This window comes from Panthera leo, chromosome A2 (assembly GCF_018350215.1).
Source record: "Panthera leo isolate Ple1 chromosome A2, P.leo_Ple1_pat1.1, whole genome shotgun sequence".
NCBI lineage: Eukaryota > Metazoa > Chordata > Mammalia > Carnivora > Felidae > Panthera > Panthera leo.
The window spans coordinates 5,937,646-5,953,902 of record NC_056680.1 but is presented as its reverse complement, the minus strand read 5'-3'; the positions used below and the strand labels follow the sequence as shown (position 1 = coordinate 5,953,902).

At 63.8% G+C, this 16,257-nt stretch overlaps 1 protein-coding gene across 8 annotated transcripts in view; it reads left to right on the top strand.

Moving 5' to 3' along the window:
* Positions 1-16,257, top strand: part of EVI5L (ecotropic viral integration site 5 like) — a 29,769-nt gene that overhangs the window by 11,868 nt on the left and 1,644 nt on the right. For 3 of the 8 annotated variants that reach the window (XM_042928247.1, XM_042928244.1, XM_042928248.1), the window contains 19 exons: positions 275-458; positions 1,629-1,818; positions 2,207-2,431; positions 2,535-2,609; positions 3,219-3,344; positions 4,695-4,838; positions 4,975-5,064; positions 6,199-6,296; positions 6,378-6,438; positions 9,703-9,756; positions 10,708-10,740; positions 11,833-11,973; positions 13,415-13,519; positions 13,776-13,922; positions 15,239-15,379; positions 15,468-15,623; positions 15,727-15,873; positions 15,961-16,056; positions 16,137-16,232. In XM_042928247.1, the coding sequence (XP_042784181.1) occupies positions 322-458; positions 1,629-1,818; positions 2,207-2,431; positions 2,535-2,609; positions 3,219-3,344; positions 4,695-4,838; positions 4,975-5,064; positions 6,199-6,296; positions 6,378-6,438; positions 9,703-9,756; positions 10,708-10,740; positions 11,833-11,973; positions 13,415-13,519; positions 13,776-13,922; positions 15,239-15,379; positions 15,468-15,623; positions 15,727-15,873; positions 15,961-16,056; positions 16,137-16,232 (2,262 nt within the window). In that variant the 5' untranslated portion in view covers positions 275-321. The remainder of the gene's footprint in view (positions 1-274; positions 459-1,628; positions 1,819-2,206; positions 2,432-2,534; positions 2,610-3,218; positions 3,345-4,694; positions 4,839-4,974; positions 5,065-6,198; positions 6,297-6,377; positions 6,439-9,702; positions 9,757-10,707; positions 10,741-11,832; positions 11,974-13,414; positions 13,520-13,775; positions 13,923-15,238; positions 15,380-15,467; positions 15,624-15,726; positions 15,874-15,960; positions 16,057-16,136; positions 16,233-16,257) is intronic. The other 5 variants (XM_042928245.1, XM_042928246.1, XM_042928250.1 and 2 more) reach the window with 5 other exon arrangements.

Here is a 16,257-nt window from a genome sequence, read left to right as displayed (position 1 = left end):
CGGGCCCTGGCTGCGGTCCTTCTGTCTCCATCCATGCATCTGGACCCAGGCAGGGATCATGGTAGCTGGTGTCTCTCATAGAAGGAGCCAGCATGGCCGTCCGCTGGGCTGGAGTACGTGGGGATGGGGGGTGCGCCGAGCGGACAGACCAGAGATGGGCAGCCCGAGGTGAGGAAATGTCCACAGGCGAGCAGCAGGCTCAGCCGGCCAAGAGCCAGCCAGACAGGGTAGGCGCCCCCACCCAGTGCTGACCATACATGTCTCCGGCCCCCAGACAGAGCTGTGACCTGGCCCTGCTCGCAGCAGACGAGCCTGCCCACCATGGCGAGCCCCACTCTGAGCCCCGACTCCTCATCCCAGGAGGCCCTGTCGGCCCCCACCTGCTCCCCCACCTCTGACTCCGAGAACCTCAGCCCCGATGAGCTGGAGCTGTTGGCCAAGCTTGAAGAGCAGAACCGGTGAGTTGGGGCCTGGGGGGCGGGGAGTGGCCTCAGGGGTGCAGCCTGGGCCCCACACAGAAGTTCCCGGGGGCCCCCCTCACACTAAGAGCTGGGCCCAGCCCTCGGCAAAGTAACAGCGCCCACCAGAGGCTTGACAAGGGACGTCTTCTGCCGTCCTCCAACCCCGGATGATCGGTTTCCCCATTCCGATGAGACCAAGGTTTCAAGAGGGCCAGTGAACCTGGCCTTCGCTGGCTGAGCCTCTGTTGGAGGGAAGAACAAATCCTCTGACTCTGGAGCCAGGCCTTCCCACCTTTCTCCTCTGGCCCTTCCCCTGGTTTCAAAATGTAGGCGGTATTAGTATTCGGATACAACGAGGCCAATGGACAGAGAGTTTGTGAGTCACCGCCTCTAAGAGGAGGGGGCCCGGCACACCATGTGGGGCTAACCAGGACAGCACCAGGGTCGGTCAGGGGGCAGAGGGAATGAGGCAGGACGTGAGCAAGAGCCTTCGTTGTGGTTCCTGTAGGAAGGAACAGCGAGGCCGACTGGCTAGCTCGAGTAACCTCAGCGGGCTCGGGGGTGCAGGGCCAAGCCTCGTTGGCCTGGCACCTGGCCCTGGGGTGATCAGAGCAGGGGAGGGGGTTGGTTTAGGGGTTCTAGACTGGTTGGTCTGCATAGGAAAACTGCACTTGGCAGGCAAGTCCTTACCCATCTCTAGGAATCTGCTAGGCTGACAGAGGGTGGTCCCCCCCGGGGTCAGCGAGGCCCCAGATGGCAGAGCAGCAGAAACACACGGCCACACAGCTGCTTGCCAGCTGGCCGAGTGGCTCGCCCTCCCTACACCTGGTGCGTAGAGCGTAGATCTTAACCAACCCTGCCCTGCGGTGCTGGTACGCGACTGAGTCCGCCAATGCGCGGGCTTCTCAGCCCCGTGCTGGACACAGACGGGACACAAAGACGGCAGCCTCTCTGGGGGCCCGGGAGTGAGGACCACGGCTCAGAGAGGGCAGAGCACCGGCTAAGGCCCCTCAGCGAGAACAACTTAGGCCCAGTCTGGGACTCCTGAGAGGAGGGGCCGGGCTCCCCCGGGGGTGCCCTGTCCCCAGAGAGTCACTAGAGCCCAGGGGCGGGGGCAGGAGTTGGCCGCAGCCGGGGCCCCGCCTCCACCAGCCCCTCTCTGCCCAGGCTCCTGGAAGCCGACTCCAAGTCGATGCGCTCCATGAACGGCTCCCGCCGGAACAGCGGCTCCTCGCTGGTGTCCAGCTCCTCGGCCTCCTCCAACCTGAGCCACCTGGAGGAGGACACGTGGATCCTGTGGGGCCGGATCGCCAACGAGTGGGAGGAGTGGAGGCGCAGGAAAGAGAAGCTGCTCAAGGTGGCGGGGCCTGTGGGGCTGGGCGGGGCCGGCCGGGTCACTGGGCCACCGGAGGGCAGCACCAGGGTTACCGGGGGGCCGGGGGGGGGGGGGGGGGGGGCCCGGGCCGCGGTGCGGGGGGGGGCCGGCCAAGCTAGTGGCTGTCACGCCGGTGTCTCAGGTACCCGTTTGTTTCCCGCCCGCTCTGTTCCGTGACGGACTGGGGACCGCGCATTAAGCAGCATGGCTTCTGTCCGCAGCACGGAGGCTCGGCCAGCTCTGGGCCTCAACCGAGCCACAGGCCAGCCCCGTCTCAGGGCTGGACCGGGTGGCCGTGGGGAGGCCGCCCTGGGACAGGGTCCAGCCCGGCCTCCCGCCCCCCCCCCCGCCCCCCCCCCCGCATTGGCAGGAGCTGATCCGCAAGGGCATCCCCCACCACTTCCGGGCCATCGTGTGGCAACTCCTGTGCAGCGCCACGGACATGCCCGTCAAGAACCAGTACTCGGAGCTGCTCAAGATGTCCTCGCCCTGTGAGAAGCTGATCCGCAGGGACATCGCCCGCACCTACCCAGAGCACGAGTTCTTCAAGGGCCAGGACAGCCTGGGCCAGGAGGTCCTCTTCAACGTCATGAAGGTGAGGCCCGGGGCCAGCGGGTCTCCACCGCCCAGACCCCAGCCTGTGAGGGCCCGCCGGCCCGGAGGGCCCCTGTGGTGATGCACGTGCGTCCCCTTTGCAGGCGTACTCCCTGGTGGATAGGGAGGTGGGCTACTGCCAGGGCAGCGCCTTCATCGTGGGTCTGCTCCTCATGCAGGTAGGCCAGGCACCAGCCACAAGCCCGGGAGGTGGGCCAAAGCAGAGCGTGCCCCCGTCCAGGGTCCTCCTGGGATCAGACCTCCCTCCCCACCCACCTACGACCCCCACCAGGCCCCAGGCCAAGCCCCCCATGGGTGGGCTCGGAGGGGCTGGCTGCCTGTCCTGGTCCACCGTCCCCTCCGGGAGCTGCCCGGTCACCGCCCAGGGCTGGCACTCAGGCGGAGGGCTTAGGTCAGCCAGTGCGGTGTTAGCTGGGCCAAGGGTTTCCTCCAGAGAACCCAGCAGACCTAGGAGGGGAGAATGGAGATAGCTGGGGCTAAACGAGAGGGTGTCTCACCTTGGGCGCTGGGGGTGGCCAGCCCTGGGCTTCAAGTCCCAGCTCTCTGTTTCCTGCCAGGAGGCCTGTGGCCTCAGCCTCAGGAGTTTTCCCATCAATGAAACCGGGATGATGATATTTACCAGGGGTTTGTTATGAGGGTCCAGGCAGCCTACGCAGCCCGCGTTCTGTAAGTCTAAACGTAACAGAGGCAGGCGAAGCACCACGCCCCAGGGCCATAAGAAGAGCCGCGAGCGCCCCCTCCCACCCTGCCTGTCCCCACCCACCCAGATGCCCGAGGAGGAGGCCTTCTGTGTCTTCGTGCGGCTGATGCAGGAGTACCGCCTGAGGGAGCTCTTCAAGCCCAGCATGGCCGAGCTGGGGCTCTGCATCTATCAGTTCGAGTCCATGCTACAGGTAAGCGGAGGCCGGGTGGTCTGCACCCGCTCACCCCACGCCCATGGGTGCTAACCTAGACCTGCTCCGTTCCAGTCTCTTTAGCTGAAAGTTCCAGGGCTGGGAAATTGCACACAGAGGTTCCAGCTCAGAAGGGGTCCTGTGCTGCGACAGGGCCGGGGCAGGGGGTGGATGGGTACTGCCCCAAAGGGTGCTTCAAGCAACGGGGCAAGGGCCAACCATTGATGGTGGGCACCCCTGAGAACATGGGGCTCCCAGAGCCACCAGGGCAAGAGGGGTCAGGCTGGCTCTTGTCAGGTACACCCGCAGCCCCTCCTTGTCTGCTCCCCAGTGTGGCGGAAGGAGGGAAAGTGTTGTCTGCCTGCCTTTGCTGATACTGGAGAGCAGCCGCCTCTGTTTATAAATAGCAGCCCCCGCAGGGCCCGCCCCTGGCTGGCAGACAGAGACTGGGCGTGCGTGTATGCGTGCGTGTACACACACACACACACACACACACACACACACACACACACGGCCTGCTTCAGAAGCTGGTCACAGGTGGGGCTGTGTAGCTCTGCATAGCAGATGGCAGGGAGGTGCTGTCGCTTGAGGGGACCGGGTCGTGTTGGCAAGCAGGTGGCCCGGGGCCACGGAGAGGAAGTGACCCCACCCTGGCCTGGGTGGCCAAGGCCTTCCTGGGTGAAGTAGCTGGACAGCACCAGAGAACCCCCAGCTGTGGAGGAAGCCCCAGGGCAGGTGGGGAGACAGCCCCAGAGTCTGTTTTGTCTTGGTGAAGGACATCCAGGGGGTCCTAACACCTGGTCCAGCCCCAGTTTCCCCGGGGCCTGTCACTTGCCAGCCGCCTGAAGTTCAGGCCAGGCAGACAGGCATCCCCTGAGCGTCGCTGGGCACAAGTACCACGCAGGGGGCGGTGGGTGGACACAGCAACCGGCGGGTCACAGAATATGGGGCTCACGCCACAGCCCACCTCTCGCTCTCTGGGTGAACTTGGGGAGTTGTGTTACCACCCACCTCCCCCGAGCCCCAGAAGCTCCCTCTTGAGGCAGCGGTGAGGACCCCACGGGTGGTTGTGCCAGTGCGGCCCCCCCGTGCATCCCCAACACCCAGTAGCTGCTGCTGCACCTGCCGCCCCTGCCGGTGTCCCCACCTCGTGCTACTCAGAGCCCTGGGGTACCTCAGCCTCCCCCAGACACAGTGCCACGGGTCGTCAAGGGCAGGTGGGTAAGACCCCCTGGAGGCCGGGACGCCGAAGCCCGGCCCTGGCTGGTGGAGGGGGCCCCGGGGGGGCCCGGACAGCCATTCCTGGCGGCCTCCTCACGGCGCCTGGCCTCCCCCCCACCCCCACCCCAGGAGCAGCTCCCGGATCTGAACACCCACTTCCGCTCCCAGAGCTTCCACACATCTATGTATGCCTCGTCCTGGTTCCTCACACTCTTCCTGACCACCTTCCCGCTCCCTGTTGCCACTCGTGTCTTTGACATCTTCATGTACGAGGTGAGGACGCCGAACACCCCTTCCTCTCCCAGATCCCCAGCCAGGCCCGGGCTGAGGGAGGGCCGGGACTCGGGGAGGGGTCGGAGACCCCTGGGACGACAGGACCCGAGATGCACCGCCACCATCACCTTTGCAGGGCCTGGAGATTGTGTTCCGGGTCGGCCTCGCCCTGCTGCAGGTGAACCAGACGGAGCTAATGCAGCTGGACATGGAGGGGATGTCCCAGGTGGGCCAGAGGGGCAGGGTGGGCGGGATTCCCTTACACTAGGGGCACCGGGGCAGGTGAAGGCCTCCTGAGAGATGGCAGGGGGCGGGCAGTTGCAAGGGCGGAAGGTGTCCCGAGCATCCTGACCCTTTGCCATGGCCTCTGTTCCCCGAGGCCTTCCTGGAGGACCCAGACGGGCTCTGAGGAGCAGCCTGGGGGAAATGACGGAAGGTCTAGGCTTAGGCCAAGCCCTGGGCGGTCCCCTTCACCCCCCCCCCCCCCCCCCCCCCCCGCTGCCCCGACCTCCTGCTCCCAGCCCTGGGTCCTCCAAAGTCTAACCCGGCAAATAGTAATACCAGCCAAACTACAAGGTCTTGGGTGTGGTTTTGGTCCCAGCACGTGGGCCAGGCGAGGGCCCGGGAGGGAAGGAGGGGTCCGGGTAGCTTCACACCCGCCCTGGCCGTCCCGCCTGCTGGAGAAGAGGCCAGCCTGCTTTTCCGCCATGTCCCCATCATGCAGGCCCCTGCCCCTCCCCGCGTCTTCCAGCTGGTGCTTCGGGGAAGAATGCACAAAGGCCACGGCTGTGTCCATGAACACGGGCATCCATTGTGCGCAGCTGCCAGAGGGGGCCAGCTGGGCTGGGGAGCGGGAGCCAGCCTGGCCCCGAACCGCAGCAAGCTGTGTGCTCCGTCAGGGCTTACGCTTAACCCTTTGCCCGGGCTCCCGGGCGCAGGCGTGCAGGCCGACCAGCGAGGGGTCTTCCCTCCAGGCTGCTCCTGCCGCCCTGATTCCTCACACCCTTCGGCCTCCTCTTACTGCCCCCCGGGGGCAGCGACATGCCTGCCCCTTCCCCTGTGGAGGTCCCTGTGCTCAGACCCCTCTACCGCCTGGCCTTTGCCGGCAAGAGCTCCCGAAGCCCTGCTTTTTCCCTTCGAACTGAGGTCCAGGCTGTGGATGCTGCTTCCCCAGCCCCGCTTCTCACACTCACTTGCTCGCTCCACACGCCCTGACAGAGCGCCCGCAACAGGCTGCACCCTGAGCTGGGCCGCGGCCGTGCCCCTGGCAGACCAGCTCCTCCCGTGGGGAAGCAGCATATAGCTCTGGCGGGCCCCGCACTCGGGGCCTCTGTGTCAGTGACCGCCTGTGCCCCCACAGTACTTCCAGAGGGTGATCCCCCACCAGTTCGACAGCTGCCCGGACAAGCTGATCCTCAAGGCCTACCAGGTCAAGTACAACCCCAAGAAAATGAAGAGGTCAGTGCCGGGCACCCAGGGGACTGGCACAGAGGGGGTCCCCGAGAGTGGGACGTAGCCTCATCTGACTCCCCTCTGCAGGCTGGAGAAGGAGTACGCAGCCATGAAGAGCAAGGAAATGGAGGAGCAGATCGAGATCAAAGTGAGTCGCGGGAGTGGGGGCAGGGACGGGGTGCCCTTGGGAGGGCAGCCTTGCCCAAGCCGCACACAGCCTGTGCTTCGAGTCCGAGGCATCTGCCTCCACACACCTGCCCTTCCTTCACCAGCGGGCCAGCGTGTGAGCAAGGGCCCACCCCACTGTCAGAGACCGGTGGCAGATAAAGTGGATAGGTCCCTGCCCTCATGGGACGCCCTCCTCATTATGGTGGGGAGATGGTCGGAGAACAAATGGTACAGGCTATGGACTCCAGAAAGTACTCTGGATAAAAACGCGCAGAAGAGAGGCGGAGCTGACCCAGGGAAGATTGCTCTGGGCCCAGGGAGTCAGTGCAAAAAGGCCGTGCAACAGCAGGCCTGATGGACCGGCGGAATATCAGGAAAGCTGGCCCTGATGGGCAGAGCCCTGAGGTCAGGGGCAGGCACGGAGGACCGAGGACGGCGCCCATTGTGGCCCCTCAGACCCAGACTCGCCTCTCTCTCCTTCCTTCTGCTTTCATCCTTCTGCATGTGATTTTAGTTATTCATGCAACAAGCATTTATTGAGCATCTACTGCGTGCCAGAGTCACAGCAGAGACTGAGGGTCCCCCCAGTCCAGTGAGAGGGACAGACACAAACCCAAACCCCAACACACCTGGCTTTGTCCTCTTCGGGATTCACTTCCCAGCTCAGCGGTGGACCAGCTGTATGACCCAGGAAGGTGGATTCACCTTTCTGAGCCTCAGTGTCCCCTTCTGCAAAATGGGAATAACATTTGCTCTGCTGTTCAAATTATTATCGTTGTTAATTTTAGTTTTATTATCATCACCACTATCAACGTCTCTGTCCCCTTTAGAGAGGCAGAGGCAGAGGCAGAATCTAGATTAGAAGCCAGGTCACCTGCCACCCATACCTGAAGGGGAAAGAGGGCATCGGTGTCCTGGTCCTGTTTGTTGGTTTTCCAGAAAGTTTTGTGTCCTGAGTTTGCAAGCATCCCCCTTTCTCAAGAATGGCAGCTTGACTGATGCACCAGTCCCAACGTGTGTGCCTGTCTTGCTCATGCACGGTCATGGGCCTGCGCCCATCTGGTGACTGTGAGGGCCCAGTGGTAGGTACGTAGGGACACAGCAGACACTCAGACTACATGCCCAACCTGGAAATTTCCAGGAGAGGAGCCTGAGAGCCCACAGACCTTATAGGATCCAGGCAGACACCTTCTTTCATGGATGGCCCTGCCCTTGGCACTTTCACTTTTAGCCTGTTTCAAAATGTACCTGAAATTTGTGGGTTTTTTAAATTTTTTTTTTAACGTTTATTTATTTTTGAGACAGAGAGAGACAGAGCATGAACGGGGGAGGGGCAGAGAGAGAGGGAGACACAGAATCTGAAACAGGCTCCAGGCTCTGAGCAGTCAGCCCAGAGCCCGACACGGGGCTTGAACCCACAAACCGTGAGATCATGACCTGAGCCGAAGTCGGACGCTGAACCGACTGAGCCACCCAGGCGCCCCTGAAACTTGTTTTAATCAGGTGGTCAAGTGACAGACACAGAGACGACATTGCCCTTGAAAGAAGAATTTATTACTCCTAGTTGCCAAAAGGAGGGGGCACGCCCCACCACACCTGGCCACGTGGGGAACCACCAGAGTGGGTCAGAGTGGGTCAGGATGCAGAGGGTGAGAGAGGGAAAGCGTGGGCCAGCTCCTTTATTGGGCATCCCCAGGAAGGAATGGGCAAGGCAGGCAGTCAAGTTTGAGTTCAGGATTGGTTGGTCTGAACAATTTCAGCAGAAGCTGTGGGCTACAGGAGAGTCCTCGGTTGCCCTGGGACAATTTGGGGCAGGGAGAACGCTGGCTGGGTGTACGAGTGCTATAGGGAAGGTGGGTGGCTGTGGGCTCTGTATTGGCTGGTTTGCATATGAAAGGCTAGTCGAGGGCCAGGCAGTCTCTCCAAGATTAGCAAGGTGGCTGGATATCAAAGCATCAAAAATACAGAAAATTTAAAAGAAAAAAAAAAAAAAAAGCCCAGCGTATGCATTGACCCTGTAGTCCCTGTTCACTCCCTGTCTCTTATTTTCCCTTTGGGGTAAGCAGGAGAGAGGGGAGTTGTCAGTCGGGCACATGCGGCTTCTCAAGGATCTCTGCGATTCTGCGGTGGTGGGTCGTGGCCGGAGAGAAGGCAGAGTAGTGCAGGGGCCGGGGGCGAGAATCAGGACCGTGGAGCGCAGATATGGGGCAGAGAGCCCGCCCGAAACAGATCGAACCCAGGCCAGCTGGGAGGCCCGGCAAGCCACCACCCCCTTGGGACTCAGTTTCCCCACCCGTGACATCAGTGAATGACCCTCAATCGAGTCTATGATTCTCTCTGACCGCAGTTGCCTCCTGGGAGTGTTCTGAGTGTTTCCATCACCTTTTTCTCCCGGGAAAAAACCAGGAAAGGTTCTTTGTGATCCACAGGGAGGCGGGGCCCTCACTAATAACGGATGAATGTGGGGCCTGGGGCTTCAGGAAGACGCAGGATCTGGTTGGTGTTCATTCAGCACACACTCTGGGTCCAGCTATCTGTACCCGCTTCGTAAGGGGTACCTAGCAGAGGCTACGATGCAAGGCATATATAAAGCTCACCTGCTTCCCAAAAGGCCACGGGGAACTTAAAACCACAAATATCTAACCCAAATCCATCAGTGCAGGAGAGAAGGCGGAAAGCGAGGGAAACTGCCTCCAGAACCGCCCCGCTGGAGGGAAGTGACAGCTTTTGAGCACAGCTGATTTTTGTGGCTCACAGAAATGTAGCTGTCCCGCTGAAGGAAGCATGTGTGTTCAGCAAGACCCCCTCCCCTGGACCCAGACTCTGAGAACAGTTCGTTCTGGTGCCCGAAGCAGAGCCATGAGGGGCGGGGATTGACAGACCCAGAGGAAGGGTCTGCCCGGTGATGGGTGTCACATTGGCCTTTGGCAGGCCCCCGTGTGGGGTGGAAACAGACTCCAGAGAAAGTGGGTGTGGGTGCTGACTGCTGACCCCTGAAAGCGATCACATTGTTTTAAGTGAACCAAGGATTCTTTAAAAAAAAAAAAAAAAAAAAAAAAAAAATCTAATGGGCCATTCTGAACAGGGATTGGCCCTGACTGTTCTCTGGAATCACTGACCCAGAACATTTGACCATGACTCCATCTTGCCTGGAGGCGACCTGGCCCTTAAGGGGACAGACCTCTGTGTGTATGGGGAATGGGGCGGGGTTCTGACACACTCCCCCCCCCCTCTCCCCACATAGAGGCTTCGGACGGAGAACCGGCTCCTGAAACAACGGATTGAGACCCTGGAGAAGGTTAGGAGCTTGGCCACCAGCCTGTGGCACCAACTCCTCCAGGCCCCAAGCAGGACCCAGCAGCCAGAGGGCCGGCCAGCCCCCCGCCCGGGCCCGGGCCCCACCCTGAGCCAGCAGGCCCCGAGGAGCATGGTGTAAATCTCACGGAGCCCCCACCCCCAGCCCCACTGAGATGGGGGCTGCCATATACTCAGGGGTTCCAGGGCCGCTTCGCTTGGGATCGGGTGTGAGGTTACAACCCAGTTCACTGCACACACTGGTCCCTCCTGAGCTGCCTGCATGGGGCGGAAAGAGGCAGAACCACAGCTTTGACTGAGGTGCCCGAATTAGGCCCCAGGCTCCCAACCGTGGAATTTGGAAGCCTCCCCGTCAAAAGAGAGGAGAGGGGAGGCCTTACCATTGGCGACGTGGTGGGATGGCACAACCTTGACCCTGGCCCCCAGCCTACTTTTAAGGACAGGAGTAAAGGCGGGGGGGCCCACCTTCCTGCTCCTCTCCCCACCTCACTTGGCCCTCCACTGCCCACAGAGAGTAGCCCCCCACCAGATTTTACTGCCCTTGCCCCAAAGTCTCAGTTCTTGCTTAGACTCCACGGGAAAACACTTTGTCCTGGCCCAGCACTGCCACCCCACCCCTCACCCTCCGGGGATGGCGCCGCCTCCCACGCTGAGTTTTCTGGGCCCTGGAGGGTGTAGCCGTGGGCACCCCCACGTCCCCACCCACACACAGACCCCTCTCCAGGACGGAGCTAGCTCTGGCTTTGGTCTTCCTCCGGGGCCTCTCCTGCTGGTTCTTTGGTTCTCTGGTCTCACTCCTCTCTCCCCTGCTTCTAGAGATAGTCCACTGCGTTAGTGACAAGTCATTCTTGTCTGTCTCTCCCCCTCTCCTGTCCCTGTGCGCCTTCCGCTCTGCCTCCTCCCCCTGTCGCTCGGAACCCCCTCCGCCGGGTAGGAGAGCGCTGCTCTGGCTGATAGGTTAATCCAGGTACTGTAGCTTTTCGTCTCCCTCTCCCGTTTCCTTCCCGGTCCCTGCACACCACAGCCAGGGACGGCCTCTTCCTCGGCCACTGCCATGGGGGGGGGGGGGGGGCATCTGGGGCGGGGGGGGGGCAGGCCTGGCACCGTGCATGGGCGTGGCTGGGGCCCGCTTCTCAGGAGAAACAAAGGTTTCCCTAGGGGGGAAGAGGGGTGTGCGCGAGACAGCACGGCGTGTGTGGGTGCGTGTGAGCGTGTCTGAGTGTAAGCCCATGCACGTGTGCAGAAAGCCTCCGCCCTCCGGGGGACACAGGTGGGGGCCCTGAGGCTGTATCAGCAACAGGCCCTGGTGTGTGCACTGCACTGAGCCTCTCTACCACACACACACACCACCACCACCACCACCACCACCACCACCACCACCACCACCACCCCCCTCTGACCCCTCACGCTCCTCTCTGCTCCTACCTGCAAGGCCTACCATCTCTCACCTGCTTCTGCTGCTGCCTCACCTTGAATGGCTTTATCTGGAAGCTTCTGCCCACCACCTGGTGGCTCCGAGCCTGGAATGGGGGGCAGCCCGTATTGGTTGGGGCGGGGGGATCAGGCGGGGGGGGGGTTCTTCGCCCTGGGTAGATGGGGGCCCCAGATGCCAGAACCGGAGAGTTGTAGGAGAGCTACGTCCCACCTCCCAGCCCTGCCCTGAGGGGCTGTCCCTGAGTCCCTGGGGCCCTGGCTGCCTCCAGACCCCCACCTTCACCAGTGGGGCCCAGACTCTGCTGTGCCATCGGCCTAAGTAAAGATCCTTTCTCCCCACCTGGGGCAGGGGCTGAGAGCCAGGAGCTGGCAGGGGAAGGAGCTGCCATTTGGGCTTTCTCCATTTAGGCGCCACAAAGCCTGGGCCCTGGGGTGGCTCTCCCCCTCCAGGCTCCTCCCTGTGCCCCTCCGCACGTGCCCAGGCCCGGCGGGCTCCCCATCCCAGGCTCTGAGTGCGGGAGACCTCGTCCCCTTCCTTCCCTCTCTGGGCTGCCCCCTGAGGTGGGCCCAAGGGGGGGCCATGTGTGAGCGGAGGGCCACAGCATCCGGTCCTCGCTGTGCTCAGGGCCAGGTGACGCGGGCGCAGGAGGCCGAGGAGAACTACGTCATCAAGCGGGAGCTGGCAGTGGTGAGGCAGCAGTGTAGCTCAGCGGCCGAGGACCTACAGAAGGCGCGGAGCACCATCCGGCAGCTTCAGGAGCAGCAGGTACCCGGCCCGGTGGGGCCCCACACCACAGCCGCCCGGCCTTCCCGACCCGCCCGGTTACTTCCTAGCAGGCAGGGTAGGGGGGACGGAGAAAGCCGGAGGGGACGCGGCTCGCCCCACAGCCCCACACCCACGTCCCACCCGCCGGTGAGGCGTCTGGCCTGCCACACTGAGAACGAGGCAGCCTCGGCGCAAGGGCCCCTGGGAACCAGGCTGCACCTGCAGGGCCCCCTCCCTCAGCTGACGTGGCTGTGATTCCCTAGGGGAATGTCCAGCATGTCCCTGAGGTCTGAAGGGCTGTGGGCTTCCCCGGGGGCCAGCCATGCGGGATGGGAGCTAGAACGAGAGACAAAGAGGGTTCCCCGCTCCAGTGCCCGGCACTTTGCCCTCAGAAGAGGGTCCGGTCTGTGCTCACCGCTCTGAGCTGGCGGAGTCGGGGTGAGGGGGCAGCCCGATTCTTTTTTTTTTTTTTTTTTTTTAATTTTTTTTTAACGTTTATTTATTTTTGAGACAGAGAAAGACAGAGCATGAACGGGGGAGGGGCAGAGAGAGAGGGAGACACAGAATCGGAAGCAGGCTCCAGGCTCTGAGCCATCGGCCCAGAGCCTGACGCGGGGCTCGAACTCACGGAGTGTGAGATCGTGACCTGAGCCGAAGTCGGACGCTTAACCGACTGAGCCACCCAGGTGCCCCGGGCAGCCCGATTCTATTGTGGGTCATGAACTCTGGGTCAGTGACGGGGGCAGGGGGTGCTCAAGCGAGAGCACCGTGAAGAGTCCACTTCTCCAGGAGATGGCTTTCGGGTTTTCCTTTGGCTCTGCCCAGGCCACCTTCCTTTTGCCATGACCTGCCAGCGGCACCGTAGCCCTGGCGGCAGCAAGGCTGATGGGGAAACCAAGGCTGGGCTCATCCCGGCCTTGGCACGATGACCCCTTTCAGGCCAGAGAGACTGCCACCTGCCACCCCTGAGCTGCAGAGGCGGGTGAGGCAGAGAGATAGCTGCTGGGGCTGGGGGTGGGGCTCAGCGTGGGGCCCGGGGCCCACACTAGCCAAGGGAGGGCCCCTCGCATCCGTGGATCTCGGAGACCTGCGGTAGCCACGGGCGGCGAGCGGGCCCTCCCCTGGGAAGGGGCCAGCAGCCAGGAGAGGCTGGGACCACCTCCTGGAGAACCACCCTCCCGGGCCTCCAGGCATCGAGATGGGGCCATGGCTCCAGCCCCAGGGCTTGCTTCCCTCACCCACCAGGCGGGTATCCACTCCCCTGGGGCTCACCCTGGGGTATGTGCGTTGAGAAGCCTTCTGGGCCCTGAGCAAGAGCCTGATCCCAGCAGACTCCCCACCCCTTTCTGTTTTGAAATGAGGGTGCAGCGAGAGGAGGGAGGTGGAGGAGGGGCAAGAATGCCCCAGCCCCACGCTGCTCCCACCCCCACTTTGTGCTTAGGCGCCGACTTCACCTTGGGGAACGTGCCTGGGAGAACCCGTCCTCCACCCCAACCCCAGCAAGCCTGGGAGCCAGCCTGAGGCCCTGGAAAGAGCCCTGCAGAAGGTCCCCACTTTATGGCTTTCCCAGCAAAGAGGCTAAGCCAGGCGGGCTCCACCCCTAGGCACCGAGCATCAGAAGCCCCATGATGGGGTTCAGTTCCCTCCCCACAGGGGCAGAAGGCACAGGGAAGGGGATCCAGGGCTTCTCCTCACCACCGCAGCCGCGGCCCCCTCTGCCAGCCCAGGGGCTCTGAGGAGGGGGGGGGCAGAGCCCAGGCCTGCGGCCAGCTGGCAGGAAGGCTACTGACCCCCAGCTGCAGCCCTCTGCCTGCCCCCAGGACAACCCGCGCCTCACTGAGGACTTTGTGGCCCACCTGGAGACTGAGCTGGAGCAGTCACGGCTGCGGGAGACAGAGACGCTGGGGGCCCTGCGGGAGATGCAGGACAAGGTTCTAGACATGGAGAAGGTGCGACTGGGCCGGCAAGTGGGCAGATGTTGGGGAGACCGTGGAGGAGGGGAGGTGGAGAGACCAGACGTGCTTCTGGAGGTGCATGAGCAGGCCCTAGTTGAGAAGGGGTGACCAGACAGACCCAGTGGGGCGTGTCAAGCCCCCCTGCCCTGGATATCTACACACACACACACACACATCAGGGCACACACAAAGCAGCGTGACTCCTCAAGGGACAGCAGTGTGGTGGCTTTCACGGGCTTCCTGGATAGCCAGTCCCACCTGCCTGTGTCTCCACAGGCCCTGGGGTCCAGGATGGAGGTGGGAGGGAAGGCCAGGGTCCCTGGGGGTTGCTCTCCCCCTCCCCACCTCCATACAGAGACCACCTGCTCCCACCTGCTACTCTGAAGGGCGCCCCAGACCTCCTGGGCCCTCCTCAACTGCTGTCACCCTGACTCCATGTTGACTCAACTCCCACAAAGCCCTGGGAAAGAGGTGCCCCAGCCAGCAGGGGGCAGCAGAACGCACTCACACCAGGCAGAAGCCGTGCCCCACCTCCCTCAAGCCTGCACTATCTGGGGTGCCCTCCCAAGTGGGTTGTCTCCACCCGGCCCATGGGCCTCTCAGGCTCCACCAGCTGGCCCAGAACCGGGCTTTCTTCCCACCTCCCTCCACATCAGAGGGAAATGTGCACACCAGGACACCCTGCCACCGTCCCCCAAGCTCCCAGACTCAAACTGGGGACGGTGAGGACCTCTAGCAGCAAGCTGGATTTTGATCCAAGGGACTGGAGCCCTTGGAACCGCCAGGCCTAGGCCTAGGCCTAGACTGTCCCTCGGCCTGTTCCAAGGAAAGGGGCTGCCTGTCCTGGTCTGGGGGAGAGAGGAACAGGGAGAGGGAGCTGTGACCCACAGCCTTCTCGGCTGTTGCTGGGGCAGGTTCCAGGTCTGACCATGGGCCCCAGGGGGTGATCTCGGGTTCCCACGTGGCGGGGCACCCGCCCTATCCCAGCCTACTTGGTGTTATTAGCAGTAACATTTATGGAAGACCCACACGTTAGGCGGTCACCCTGAGACAGTCCAGTGAGAGCGGGTGCCGTTCCGCCGCAGGATTTCTGCGGCTCTAGGCCCGGGGCCCCGTGGGGTCGGGTCTGCTCCCCAGGGGCCTGGGCCGCCTTCCCAGTGTATCCCGGGGTCTGGGGGCGAACCCCTCCTCGCCGGGGTGCCCGGGGTGGAGCTCAGAAGACCGCGAGGCAGGGGTGTTGGTCCCGCAGGCAGGGCCGCCCGACGCGCGGCTTCCCCCGCCCCGGGCGCTGACCCCCTCTCGCCCCGCAGAGGAACAGCTCGCTGCCCGACGAGAACAACGTGGCGCGGCTGCAGGAGGAGCTGAAGGCGCTCAAGGTGCGGGAGGGCGAGGCCGTGGCCTCGGCGCGGGAGCTGAAGCTACAGCTGCAGGAGCTCTCGGACACCTGGCAGGTGAGGGCCCCAGCCCGACGCGCGCGGAGCGGCCCGCGCGACCCTCGGGGCTGGAGACGCACCGCCCGCCTCTCCCCGCCCCCTCCAGGCCCATCTGTCCCGCGGCGGCCGCTGGAAGGAGTCCCCGCGGAAGCTGGTGCTGGGCGAGCTGCAGGACGAGCTGATGAGCGTGCGTCTGCGCGAGGCCCAGGCTCTGGCCGAGGGGCGCGAGCTGCGGCAGCGCGTGGTGGAGCTCGAGACGCAGGTGGGCCCGAGCGCCCGCGCCGCGGCGGGGGCCGGGGACGGGGGGTGGGTGGCGGGGTGGGCCCCGCGGCTGGGCCGTGACCCCGCCCCCCGGCCGCCCTCAGGACCACATCCACCGCAACCTGCTGAACCGCGTGGAGGCGGAGCGCGCGGCGCTGCAGGAGAAGCTGCAGTACCTGGCGGCGCAGAACAAGGGGCTGCAGACGCAGCTGAGCGAAAGCCGCCGGAAGCAGGCGGAGGCCGAGTGCAAGGTGCGCCCCCGCCCGCCGCCCCGGCCCGGCCCGGCCCCCGCCCCGCCGCGCGCCTTGACGCGCCCTCGCCCCCTCTGCCCCCCCCAGAGCAAGGAGGAGGTGATGGCCGTGCGCCTGCGGGAGGCGGACAGCATGGCGGCGGTGGCCGAGATGCGGCAGCGCATCGCCGAGCTGGAGATCCAGGTGAGCGGCGGGGCGGCGGCGGGGGACGGGCCCCGGGGCGGGCCCGGCCCTGACCCCCCGTGACCTGGCCCGCCCCGCAGAGGGAGGAGGGCCGCATCCAGGGCCAGCTGAACCACTCCGACTCGTCGCAGTACATCCGCGAGCTCAAGGACCAGATCGAGGAGCTGAAGGCCGAGGTGAGCGCGGGGCCGCCCCGGCTGG